The following is a 13746-nucleotide window of genomic DNA, read 5'->3' on the forward strand; positions in this document are numbered from 1 at the left end:
AAAAACGTCATAGTATAGTATGTCAAAAAATGTCATAATATAGTAAGGCATAAAAACATGAAAAAAACGTCATAGTATAGTAAGGCATAAAAATGTAAAAAAAAACCGTCATAGTATAATAAGGCATAAAAACGTCATAGTATAGTATGTCAGAAAATGTCATAAAATAGTAAGGCATAAAAACGTCATAGAATAGTAAGGCATAAAAACGTCAGAAAACGTCATAATATAGTAAGGCATAAAAACGTCAAAATATAGTAAGGCATAAAAACGTCATAGTATAGTATGTCAAAAAACGTCATAGTATAGTATGTCAAAAAATGTCATAATATAGTATGGCATAAAAACATGAAAAAAACGTCATAGTATAGAAAGGCATAAAAATGTAAAAAAAAACCGTCATAGTATAATAAGGCATAAAAACGTCATAGTATAGTATGTCAGAAAATGTCATAAAATAGTAAGGCATAAAAACGTCATAGAATAGTAAGGCATAAAAACGTCAGAAAACGTCATAATATAGTAAGGCATAAAAACGTCAAAAAACGTCATAATATAGTAAGACATAAAAATGTCAAAAAATGTCATAGTATAGTAAGGCATAAAAACTTCATAGTATAGTATGTCAAAAAACATCATAGTATAGTATGTCAAAAAACGTCATAAAATAGTAAGGCATAAAAATGTGAAAAAAACGTCATAGTATAGTAAGGCATAAAAATGTGAAAACACGTCATAGTATAGTATGTCAAAAAACGTCATAAAATAGTAAGGCATAAAAACATCAAATGTCATAAAATAGTAAGGCATAAAAACATCATAGTATAGTATGTCAAAAAACAGTAAGGCATAAAAATGTGAAAAAAAGTCATAGTATAGTAAGGCATAAAAACGTCATAGTATAGTAAGTTATAAAAACCTCATAAAATAGTAAGGCATAAAAACGTCAAAAAACGTCATAATATAGTAAGGCATAAAAATGTGAAAAAAACGTCATAGTATATTATGTCAAAAAACGTCATAAAATAGTAAGGCATAAAAACGTCAAAAAACGTCATAAAATAGTAAGGCATAAAAATGTCAAAAAACGTCATAAAATAGTAAGGCATAAAAACATCAAAAAACGTCATAGTATAGTATGTCAAAAAACGTCATAAAATAGTAAGGCATAGAAACGTCAAAAAACGTCATAGTATAGTATGTCAAAAAATAGTAAGGCTTAAAAAAGTTTTTTAAAAAAGTCATAGTATAGTAAAGCCATAAAAATGCCAAAACACCTCATAAAATAGTAAGGCATAATAACATCATCTCAAGTGAAAAAGGATCAATTGTATGTTCAGGGCTTGAAAGTATCAGAGCGTACACAAACTCCTCCATCTGCCCCATGTCATCTCACTACGATATAATACATAAGTTGTAACACTTGTAAGCAGCAAGAGAGAATAACAGGTGAGGTTGAGTTACCTCAGTGAGTTCAGCTAATTATCGCTTTCCTGGAAGTGCATTAAAAAGATAAAACTACAGTTGGCTTCACCTCACTAAAGACCTTCCATGCAAAGGTATTACACATTATTTTGTCCATTTTTGTGACGAATTGCAGACTTCTCTGGCTGGAGAGAAAACCTGAGGAATGTATTTAATTACAACACTGCAGTAAATCGTTTGTCAAGGCACCCCACTTGGTCTCACAGGGAACCGGTTACTGTTAAAACTGGGCAGGGAGAAGTGTTTCTCATATCCAAACAATTTTTTTTTTTTTTTGTATTTATCACTTCATTTTTTGTGTGGAGTCTGCCAGAACGATGCATTCATGTCCAGTGCTTAGTTAGCTTGTGAACCGAGTGCAGCTGATTCACAAAGCTAAGCCTCCCTCACCTCCCTTAGCGCTGACCGCCACAAATAAATTATCAACCCGTGGGAGGCAAATTATGTCACTGCTGTGACACTTTTTTGTTCCTGAGGGGACATGTTTGCTGTTGACTGTTACCATAAATTCACAAATACTGTCCTTTATTCAACCCAACTGCGGCGTGCCAGGCCATTATTGAAAACAGGCTTTTTTTCTAAGCTGCCAGTTTATTAGCTACACAGAGCTAAAGCTAATGCAGTGTAATACAACAGTCCTGCAATAACTCCTTCCTCGTGAAGGTTATAATGTCAGAGTGGTGTCAATGAGGCTAAATAACAAAGAACCACCATGATGTATATTTCAGCACAGTTCAACAGCACCACCAACTGCAGTGTCCAGAATGATGACAGTTGAATCAACACCTCTCTCATGAAGGACATAGACTACATTTAAGTTTTACCCAGGTGTACGATAGACAGGCCTGTAGTCATATCTTTAATGAGATGTTTCCTGATTTGCTGCAGTTTTAATTTGTTGTTGATGCTTTTTGCCTGCATGTTTACCTGTTGTCGTGATAAGTCGCATAATTTCGTACTCTCTGCTCTGCTGCTCCGAGTTTCTTTTCTCTAACAGAAATACTGTTTTTAATTCTTTTGATTGATGCCAGTTGTGTCCAGTTCGCTATTTTTCAAGTGCGGTCAGTTCAGAGTCACTGAAACTCTTCCTGCGTCAACGTTGCACATTAAAGCCTTCCAGCATCTTCCAGTCCCGCTACGATTTTAATTTTAAACATTTGCAAGAAATATGATAGTGACTCAGTGAGAAAAAAAACAGGAGAGCAGAAATGGTTTTAATTGGTGAATAAAAAGTGTATTTGTGATAAAAAGCAGAAACTTGGTGAGTCAGACATGACTGCTTTTGTGATGATGGAATTAATGCTGTGGAAATTTACCTGTATAATGTACTATACAGGTGCGTTTCACTGTGTCTAATCTGTTGTTTAATTAATTAGTTTGAAATTTACCACATGATGATGGACTGACGTTGCCTCCTGTGATCTGTCTCAGGTGAATGGACCCTACCATCCCGCCCAGTCTTCCGGCCTGTGACAGACGACCAAATCGGACCTCTCTGCTGGATTGATGAGGTGGTGACGGCCTCTCAACTGGAGGCCATTAATGGACATCATGTTGTCCGTGTGGTCTGACCTCGTCCCTTCCTCTTCAAGGCTCCGCAGCATCGTGGGGGAAATTCTCCTTTTGTTCTGTCCCTGCCAAGAAGGACAAAATGAACAGTGGCAGGCCACATTCAGCAGCGTGTGGCCTGGTGAGCGGTCGTTCTCACTCACCGCAGACTATTTGTGGATCTGGTATGGTTCTTGGATTATGCCTTACACCAAGACTACTTATTCAGCAGTTTCCTCAAACATCCCTAAATATGAAGCATCGTGTCAAGCCTGACAGTCACTCAAAGCCTTTTCCATCGTGCGGTCAGATCAAATGTCTTCGCCCATGCCTCAGAATACTGTCAGACTTTTCAGATGCTGGACACTAAAGGATGACTTATGTCTGGATTTCCACACTGTTTCATTCCACACCGCTCTGGACTGCAAAAACTCTGTATGAAGTAAAGACTAATGCTGCGTTTGACTCAGTCGGAAGTTGGAAATTCCTACCCGGTACAACGCTGTAATAACAACCTCTGTTCTCATGCAGTCATAGCTGGAAAACCCCAGACGGGAGAGAAATTAACGCCGGGGAGATTTCCTTTGATCGACACAAACACTGCTCCTTATACAGCAGCTAATGTCCCTCTAATCGTTGGCTAGGTATCACAACAGCATTAAGTTTACATCACGAAGTCGTGTTTATCCATTTAGCAACTTGACATTTGGGAAATACACTTATTTGCTTTATTGACTCAAGTTAGATATTTGATATTTGTGCGTTAAATATGAAGCTAAGGGACAGTTAGGTTAGTCAAGCATAAAGTCTGGAGGCAAGGGGAAACGGCTAACTTCACAATGTCATAAACAAGACACATTGTGTTAGTTTGTCAGCTTTAAAAATGTTTTTCTTACGTTTGAACAGCTGTAGCTTCATATTTAACACACAGATATGACAGTTTAATCCCTCTTCTCATCTAATGTTTGACAGGAGAGCATATAATAATATTTCCCCAAAATGTTGGCGTATTCTTTAAGCTTTAAATCCACACACAGTTTCCAGTCGGATTTAAGGTGATGTGCTGAACGTCTAAGGAGCGATGAAATACTGCGGATATCTGCATCACAAAAAACTCATTAATTTCCACTTGGCTTCTCTGTTGCATTTTCTTAGCAGGAAGTTCATAATTTCTTACCGTATGGTTTGTCTGGAAGGCAGCAGAGCATCTATGTGCTTCTACCTACAACTCAGCATCACTGTTAAATCAATCAATTTAGAATTGTCAAACATTCACAGGTTGCAGTTTCTCAAATGTGAGAACCTGCTGCTCTTTCTGTTTTTATATTGTCATAAACAAGTTTAGGACCTCACCTGAGCGGTTTTTCTTGAAACTGTAGAGATAAAATTTAAATCACGAGGCTTCTCTTCGTCTATAGTAGTGCCTGTCTGAAGATACACTGCCCAGTCTTTGTTAAATCAGCCTCATCGTCCAGCTGATCCTCCTCACTGTCTGCAGAAGCTTTATACCTGGAGGTCAGGAGATGATAGACAGGATTACAAACAGTATTCTCTCACTGCCTCTTGTATTTGCTTCTAAATAGTTTTAGGATTGTACGTTTTCTCTTGTGAAATGCTGGATAGTTTTCAGCTGCTCTGCTTCCTCTGATATTTACTGCTTGACAGCGTCACTTTGTTTTAACGGCGCACAAGCCAACAGGGATCAGAACTGCTGTTTTATAGTCTTTCTCACTCTCGCATGATGAAGGAAAGGAGACTTGTTTGATTTTTCTTTTCCTCTTGCCTTTGCTAATGGAGCTTGAAATCTTTTGTGCCTGTTTGTCTGTTTTGTTCCTCACTCACTAAATTCCTCTTTATTTGCACAGTTAGCTCCACTTTACTCTGTTTTCACAATCCACAAGTCGTTTGTTTTAACTCAGACTACCATACTGGTGGCTTTACTTTATCAGGGCAAATCAAATGTACTGAACTTTTTCCAGCAGTCATTATGTAGCAAACCCAATCTGTCTGGTACCGTATCCCCCCCCCCCCGGAGGTAACACTGTCACCATGTAAATGTAGATTCTGTTTGACTAGCATCTGTCACTGTGGGGAGGGATTTCACCTGCATGTAGTTGTGTCTTCACCCAGTTCTGTCTGCTGTGTTTCCACGTCACGAATCAGCATCTGCATCTTTAAATCATTTCACTTCTGCTGGAAAGAAACAAACAAAATTCTCGTCTTCGATGTTCTCACTAACGTACAAAAATAGTGACACTATCATAAAGTTCAGCTTCAAACTTGAGGCTTCTTAAATTGTAACTTACGCGTTGTTTTTTTTGTTAAGTCTCTTCCAGAGGGGAGATGTCGTTGCCGTGTCAGTTGCTGAAGGACATTTCTGTGGCTCCGTTTTAAATCAACACAGTCGATCGCCCTGTTAAGAAAATGCAAACAGTCAAAAAGAAGAATTTTAAATCAGCTGTTAAACGTCTTTGATTCTTATTTTACTAAAGATAAACAAGGGGCGGGGTGACATGATTCCAAGTAGAGAAACTACAAGACGCCCCTCGTGCTTTTACAAAAATAAAGATTTAAAGACTGAACGTGACAATGTGTTGTTCAGAATGTCATAAATACTAAAACTGGAGAATCTGAGTCAATCTGGTGTCACTGTTTTCCCTTCAGCCGTCTCCATTATGAAGAAACGACCTGAAAATGGCTTCAGATCAGTGAAACTGTGATCATGTCAGAACTGTGATCATGTCAGAATGTATATATAAATATATGATGAGCCAAATTTTGACTTTCTGGAGATGAATATTATCTTTTTTTTATGATTTCAAAGTGATGAATGCAAAAGACTTACAGGAAATGACTTCTTTGGTGTCCACATGTCCTGTACTGTTTTTATTTTACTTTACACTGATTAAAATGATTTTGTTAAAGTGTTTTTCAGTTCCTGTTTGATAATAGACGCTCTGATTGTCCATCGTCTTTCAATTTTGGTCAAGAACGAAGCTGAACAAAGACAATAAAGTACATATCTATCATTTAGTAGAGGACTAATTTGTTTTTACATCATCTCTCTAAATCAAGCATAGGTGGCGCCCATGCTGCATTTTAACTCCTATGCTCCTATTTATTTTGTGCTTGGGTTGTCCGTCCATCCCACTCTCGAGGACACAATGGCTCAGTAACACCTTGAGGGAATTTCTTAAGATATGGTAAAAATTTTCACCTCAACTCAAGGACAAACTGATTAGACTTTGGTGGTTAAAGGTCAAGGTGACCTCTGAAAACAAATTTTAGCCATAACTCAAGACCTCACACAGCAATTAGTACAGAATTTCACACAAATGGTTAAAATTTTATATGAGTCTAGATAAACAGGGATGTGACCTGAAACTAGTGGCGGATGCAGACAACTGCGAGGTGCTAATTCTAGTTAGCATGTGAAACACCCTAAACAACTGGACCCCAGGTTATATTTGCAACTGCAATGACAAACTGCATTTTTAGCAGAGAGAAGAAAAAAGAAAAGCCATAAAATGATGTGTCTATATACTGAGAACAGTGTGTTCAGGAGCTGAGCTGAATTCAGGTCAGCCAGAGAGGGAAAATAATCCATCACTTGCAGCTGGTAACTGATAAAATAGCAATACAGCCAAACCAGGAAGACTCCCAAGTCTAAGAGAGTCAGCTATTACATGCTGAAGAGCTTAAAGCCTGTACTGCAGTCAGATTGTTCTGTGAGGAGAAACTCAAGAGTTCACTTGGAAGGTGTTTGACGATGCTTTATATTTCAGAGAACCTCCTGAATTCAAGCATTTTAACATTTTGGGATGAGTGTGCAGCAAGAAGACGTAAAACCATCACACCTGTCAGCTTCTCATTGTGAGAACTGAACAAACCTTCCTGTAAAGTCATTTATCGAAATGGAAAAGAAGATAAAATCCAAAAATTGTTTACATCAACTAAGATTCAAGTCAAAATGTTAAACTAATGTAGGATTTTATTTTCTTACCTTTCAGCCTCATTGAATGAAACATCCAGGTGTTTACATCTTTCTTCTCTTTAAAACCCAAGATTCAACCCCTTCATGAATCATGCGCATCGAGACTCCATCTACAATCAGAGCAAATGTGAAGCAGATGTGTGACATCACACATCCATAACATACAAAAAGTCTATAAGATTTATCCGGTGTTGAAACAAGTAATCACATCCTTTACTCAAGTTAACGTCCAGTGATCAAAAGTTTACTTTACCCCGTCACCAGACACCCACATTTTTCTGCACAAGCCTGAAAATAATGTCAATACCCCAGCGTCCTTAAAGGTGCCTCTTTAAATTTTACAACCAAAAACTCAAGATGAGTTGTATCTTTTGTGTGGAAAACACTTTGGAGCCACAGCCACAAGTCTGAACAATCTCTGCGACTGATGTTGCAGTGATGTGAGGATCCTAAAATGCACAGATTTGCACAGATAGAATCAGGAGACTTGGAGTGTTCAAGCAGTGTATAATTAGTCAAGGTTGTGCAACGACTGTAACTCTGGTACAGACCCAAGCACACGGGTGGGAGGGTGCATTTTAAAAAGGTTAAAAGGTTAAATGTGCATTAATATTATCAGCAGGAAAATGTACTAAATGTAGTAAAGTAGTAAAGTAAAAGTAGTTATTATACAGGAGAATGGCTTTTAGTATTCTGTCATTTCAACTGATGCATTTATGTGTAAGCATCATTTTATAATATTTTACTATATATTTACTATATTTCCTTCTAAAATGCAGTTAAGTATAAAATCTAACTACATTAGTATTAGTGGACACTTGTTGTTCATGAATCACCATCATAACTTCAACAAGCTAGCAAGCTAAGAGGCTACATCTTTTAAATGTAGTGGGACAGTCAGGCTAACTAGCATTGCAGCATAAACACAAAAAAACCTCCCTACTAAATCTTTAAAAATGAATCACATATGGTCTAAAAAAAAAGTCCAGTAATTTCTTAAAACAACTGTTAGCAAACACCACTCTAAAGCTAATGCTATAGCGTAACTTATAGTGTAACAAATGCTAATGCTATAGCGGTTTTCACACCGGCAGGATGGTGTATATGGGACTGATTCAAAATGAACTAAAGTGTCTGTGTCCATTGTGATGAAGGAACATGTCAGCCGGTGTGGCTCCATGTGTTTTTAATAGTTTTAACAACAGTTTAAAAATGGAGTCATGTGGCCCAGAGGAACATGATATATGAGGCTTTGACTACACAGACAAAACCTGTTATTAGGAACAATTTGTGGATGGTTTTGGTCTATTCATGAGTTTTGTTGACAGTAATTAAAATACAGAATATCAGCATTATCCTCTCAGTGGGATGTTGCCCCACAAAATCTTCGCTGTTTTGAGGAAGGAAAGGATATCGAATATATCATGATTTGTTTTGACAGTGCAGCTACGTATAAACAAAGATATAAAGACTTACTTCACCTTATTTGTTTTATGGTTAAATTCATTTTATAGATACAGGAAGTGAGTAATCTTTATAAATGTGTGTCTGATGTGTAGACTGGTGTGATTCACCTGCAAAGATGAGACAGAGATCGAATCCAGAGGCTTCAGGTACGTTTTCCCTTTAAGAACACAGGAAAGATTGAGACACATAAGTGGCTGAATTAGAAGGATAAACAGCAGGTGTTGCACTCAGTGTGTTTTTTTTCCACCGGTCTCACCTTCCCTCCACAGAAAACAGCATCATGTTCCAGGAAGTGAAGAAGTGGCCGTGTGCTGATTAAAAATCTCCAGCCGGCATGTCTGCTCTCCGCTGTCCTCGCCGCCTCCCGTCTCCTCACCTGCCCACATCCTGCTGACCGCGGTGACCCTCTTTCATCATGTCTCATCTTCGGCTTTTTAATCTCTCTATTCGTTCTGGCCGGATTAAAGTGCTGAGCAGGAGATGGGGCCGGAAGGATGCTGCTGTCCTGTAAATGAAGAGCTGTGGCGGGTGGAGGAGCAAATCCATCTTTTATGGACCTCCCTCCGTGACAGGCAGGGATTAGCTGGTCAAAACAGAGAGGCAGACAGAGCAGGAAAACACAGGAAATCATCACAAGCCTTTGCCAGTGTTCAAATGACACTGAGGAGTAAAACATGTTATTTTTAACAGCACAAAAACATGCAGATCACTCTTATAAGACAATAATTTTTTTTCTGCATTGCTACATCTAAAAGGAATTTGGAAACGGCTGCTGCCATGCACGACAATAATAAACATACATTAGTTCACATACAGTCCAGACAATAAATATTTGGACAGTTACACACTTTTCGTTCTTCAGGCTCCGAGCTTCAGCACATTCAATTTGAAATAAATGAATGAAGGATTAAATAAAAGTCTCAGCTTTAATTTGAGGATGTTTACGTTAGTAATTAGAAACTGTGTAGATGAAGCCCTGAAAGATTTGTAATTGAGCTGCAAACTGCTTGCAGACTTGTCCTTATCGGGGTAGTCCTTAAAGGAATAGTTTGACAGTTTGGGAAAATGCTTTCATTTGCTTTTCTTGGCGAGAGTTAGATGAGAAGATATATACCGCTCATATCTGTAATTAAACATAAGGCTGCAGCCAACAGCTGGTTAGCTGCAACCAGCTTTCTACAAACAGTAGAAACAGGGGCAAACAGCTTGCCTGGCTCTGTCTGAAGGCAATAAAATCTGCCTAGCAACACCACTAATACTAACTAATTATTTCTCCTTTGATTAATACATACAAAAACCAGCGTCTAAAAATAACGATTCACTGTTTTACAGGTTACTAACATCCAAGACACAGACAATGACCAGCTGAACAAGGCCAGTTCACTGATGCAGGCTCGTGACAACAGTTAAATCAAACGAGAAGTTAAATGAAGCCATTTCACTGAGCTCAGACATTAAGTAAATGTCGTTTTAATGAATAAAATGTATTGTTAAACACTGTTTTTGTTCTAACCTTCTCTCAAACATGAGCTCATTGTGTGGCACTGCTTTCTGTGAGGATTTTTTCCCTTAACTTAAAGTGACATTTCACCTTCAGAGAAGTCCAGGAAAAATCTAGTGTTTTTTTTAACATGGCCAATAGATCTGTAAGTATATCTTTGTGAGAAACAGACAATACTGTTGCGTAAGTGTAGATGGTGTCTTTTGGGTGCCATGTTCATATCGCTGCAAGTAGTTTGAAGGTTAGTGAAATGGGGAGCTTCACTCATATACTGGATGTCTATGGGATCAGTATGTTTATTCCTTAAAGCAGAAAACAGACGTTTACTTTCATGTATTGACAAAGTCTCTACATTACTATTAACAACTAAATGCAAATTAAGTGACTTTTGTATGAGCTCAGAACTTTACAACATACAACGTTATTTAGCATGTCTGCTGATCATGAAAAAAAAACATTTCCCCCAAATTATGCCACAGTTTCCTTCACTCTAGATCGACCTAAACTGCATTAGGATCACATTTGTACTGTTTGTACTGAGATTATGATTTTGTGTTTGTTGCCTGAGCGATTAATAGGCTTTGTTTTCTGTACACAAGCTGTTAGCTTCAAGGGGGACGCTGCTTCTAGTACCATTAACTGTTCTGACTCAGAGCCCAACAGAATTTAATGCACCGGCGGCCTGTAATTCCCACTTGTGGCTGCAGAGGCCGCTGTTGCTGCTGCTCAGCAAAAGTTACGTAGTCTTGTGTTAATTAGTAGCTTTAGAGATTTTGATACCTCAAAGTGTTTCCTCGTCTCCAGTATTTATGCTAAGCTGCTCAGCGTATAGGGAGGGCTATCGATTTAACTCCACACGAAAAGTGAATAAGAATATTTTCCATTATGTTGTTGTTATGTTTTTGTGGCACAACTGGAGTTAAAAAAAGACATTATCTGCTCTCACCTGGTCAAACAAACTGATTCCAAACTCCTCCTTCCAAAAGATCCTCGTGACTCATCTCAGCTTGTAGACCAACTGAATTCACGGACTGGTGTGCAGCTGTTTTACACAGCAATGTTTCCCATAATGAACTCAACTTCACACCTGTAGGGAGTATGACAGAAAGGGAAAGGCAGTGAACCAGAATGACTCATCAGCAGGGTCCTTGTACAACAGCAGGTTCACACATTTGCACACATTCAAATTGAAGATGAACATGATAAAAAGAAAAAGTAACTAAACAGCAACCTCAAATCAAACACAGACTTCAGTGCAATGAAGACAGGAATAACAAACTTTTAACCACACACTCGGCACCCATGTGTGGATGCTATCAGAGTTTTCATGACCAACATGTGCTCAGAGCCATTTGGTCTCAGCATCCCCCTTTGAAGCTCAGATTTAGACAGTGCTGAGCGATCCCTGGATCAATCAAACCAGGTCTGACCTCCAGATGATAAAAAATTAAAAACTGGTCTTACTGGTAATTAGTAGCAGTACACAAAGCAACAGGGGAACGGCGAAGTGCATGAGGAAGCTGTGTGACGATTTGTCGAGTGTGTGTTCGGTCAAGATCACGGTCAAACTCATAAAAAGTGTGTGGCTGCACTAATGAGACCTCCTAGGGAACGCTGAGCAGTTGAGTAGTTTCCAATGTCATTACCTCTCCTCCTGCTGATATTTTCCCCTGTTTTATACCAAGACTTGAACACCGATACTGCTGCAGAGAATGACTCATTTTCTTTGGTTGTGCATTTTATTTACTGTCACTCATCCAATGTGCTGGTTTGTCCCTTTTAACCGCGGGTAACCACACTCCAAGCATTTGTGACCCCATGAAAAGTCTAGATTGGTCTGAGACGTCTGCTGTTTGACATAATAAAAAGGGAAGAAGAATACAAACAGAGTTAGAAAGAAGCCTGAATGTCAACACAGGCAAATAGCACATAAACCAGAGGAAAATCTGACGCATGCCACACTGAGGTGACACTAAAACCAAAGTGCAAGAACAAACTAGACTAAGAGTCTGCAGCCGTGCTAGCAGCTCTATGAGGCTGTACTTAGGCACAGCAGTGCTTAGCAGGTTTGAAGTTTACCCTGTTCACCACCTTATTTTTTGCATGCTAGCATTTGCTAGTTAGCGCATAGAACACAAAGTAGAGCTGAGGCTTATTAGTTTTGCAAGTATCTGGTCAAAAACTGAGGTATTAGACAAACATCACCTGATGATCGCACTTATCAGTGAGAAAAAAATCAGGGCATCAAAGTTACGTTTCATCCTGAGGGGACAATGAATGTCTGCACCAAATTTCACAACAATTCATCCAGTAGCTGTCGAGATTTTTCAATAAAAACAAACACGTCAACCTCATAATGGCACTAGAAGAGAAGTCAGCGGATGATTCATCCTCTGGGGAACATGAATGTCAGGATAAAATTTACTGAGACGTTTCAGTCTGAACCAACAATGTCAACCTCATGGTGGCACTACAGTAAAAACTACGGGATCACTAATGTCAGTAGGATGCATCCCCCGGGGAACATGAATGTTAGTATAAAGTTAGTTGAGACAATTCAATCTGAAGCAACAATGTCAACCTCATGGTGACCTTAGAGGAAAACTCATGGGTTCATCAAAATCAAAAGGATACATCTTCTGGGAACCATGAATGTCTACACCAACTTTGGCCAATCCATGTGAAAAATGCTGAGTTTTACAAAGTCATTAAAGTGTGTTCACCAGGGACCTTGAGTTGTCAAATGTCAACCTCATTGTGGCACCACAGTAAAAGTCAAGGGATCACAAAAGTCAGTAGGATTCATCCTCTGAGGCCCATGAATGCCTGGGCCAAATTTCATGACAATCTAATTGTTGTCAAAATATTTCAGTCTAGAACAAAGATGTGAACCGATGTGAGATGGCTGCTTTCCAAAGACAGGAGCAAAGTCATGTCACAACAATAGCCCTACAATCCACCCATATGCCTCAGGTCAGCCTTGAATACTACACAACCCACCTCACCTCACCACTCCACAAAACATAGATTACGTATGGAAACTGATCAAAGACAGATGGTGTTTAAGCTGCGTCTGGAGGCAATATTTTAATCACAGAAAACAGCTTCATGGAACACGTGAGGTGGGAGTTCAACCGGCTAGGTGCTGGCCTCTCTGTGTGTGAATGTGCCTTGGTCAACATAGTTGTCCGGCCTGTCTTTTATCACAGCCCAGATATGTGGCAGCGTTTCAAGCCGAGCATGTGCTGGCTTGATTAAAACTGAACGCCCACCCTGGCTCTGCCGCTCTGAATGGTGTGTAATGCTGAGGGGGCAAGACGGGGTCAGAGCTCAGTGAAGGGGTGTGGCCACTAGGGGGACGAGCTGGGCTTGAAGTACAGAGCGGGCTGATGGATGGTGCCTGCAGAGGTCAAACTGTTCATTGTCCCCTTTTGATTTGATTTTATCTACTTTACATTCTATTTATCCCGGATATATTCATTTTCTTGGTTTAATGTCTTTTTGCAAATCACTTTAACTTGTAGAAAAGTGCTATATTTTATCATATCAGGAGAGGCTTTGTGTTAATATATGTGTTGACATGTTGACTGTGTCCACATGTAAACAAGCATTCACTGAGGCATGCTGTATCTGAATGCAGCACACACACAGTAACAGTATCAGTGGTGCAGATAAGCTGTTGTACTGATTATAAGAAGCTCCAGTACGACATCTGTAGTGTGGTGACAACAGCGGAGACACTGAGGCACGT

The 13746-nt window shown here is 39.1% G+C and overlaps 1 protein-coding gene and 1 long non-coding RNA gene across 4 annotated transcripts in view; one reads left to right on the plus strand and one right to left on the minus strand.

The window, feature by feature from the left end:
* Positions 1–3001, plus strand: part of gdap2 (ganglioside induced differentiation associated protein 2) — a 48328-nt gene extending 45327 nt beyond the window's left edge. Inside the window, exon 14 of the mRNA XM_022740822.1 lies at positions 2917–3001. Coding sequence (XP_022596543.1) covers positions 2917–2958 — 42 coding nt within the window. The 3' untranslated portion in view covers positions 2959–3001. The remainder of the gene's footprint in view (positions 1–2916) is intronic.
* LOC111218491 overlaps positions 1–11776 on the minus strand; it is an 18390-nt gene extending 6614 nt beyond the window's left edge. The window contains exons 1-7 of one of the 3 annotated variants that reach the window (XR_002664980.1): positions 11642–11776; positions 10942–11082; positions 8751–9077; positions 8602–8651; positions 7037–7137; positions 5138–5446; positions 2874–4542 (exon numbers count right to left, since the gene is read on the minus strand). This is a non-coding gene — a long non-coding RNA (uncharacterized LOC111218491). Of the gene's footprint in view, positions 1–2873; positions 4543–5137; positions 6044–7036; positions 7138–8601; positions 8652–8750; positions 9078–10941; positions 11083–11641 lie in introns of those variants that run through there. The other 2 variants (XR_002664981.1, XR_002664979.1) reach the window with 2 other exon arrangements.
* Positions 11777–13746: the final 1970 nt, after the last annotated feature.

The sequence above is a fragment of the Seriola dumerili genome, unplaced genomic scaffold (genome assembly GCF_002260705.1).
Source record: "Seriola dumerili isolate Sdu_G_001 unplaced genomic scaffold, Sdu_1.0 BDQW01000052.1, whole genome shotgun sequence".
Taxonomy (NCBI): domain Eukaryota; kingdom Metazoa; phylum Chordata; class Actinopteri; order Carangiformes; family Carangidae; genus Seriola; species Seriola dumerili.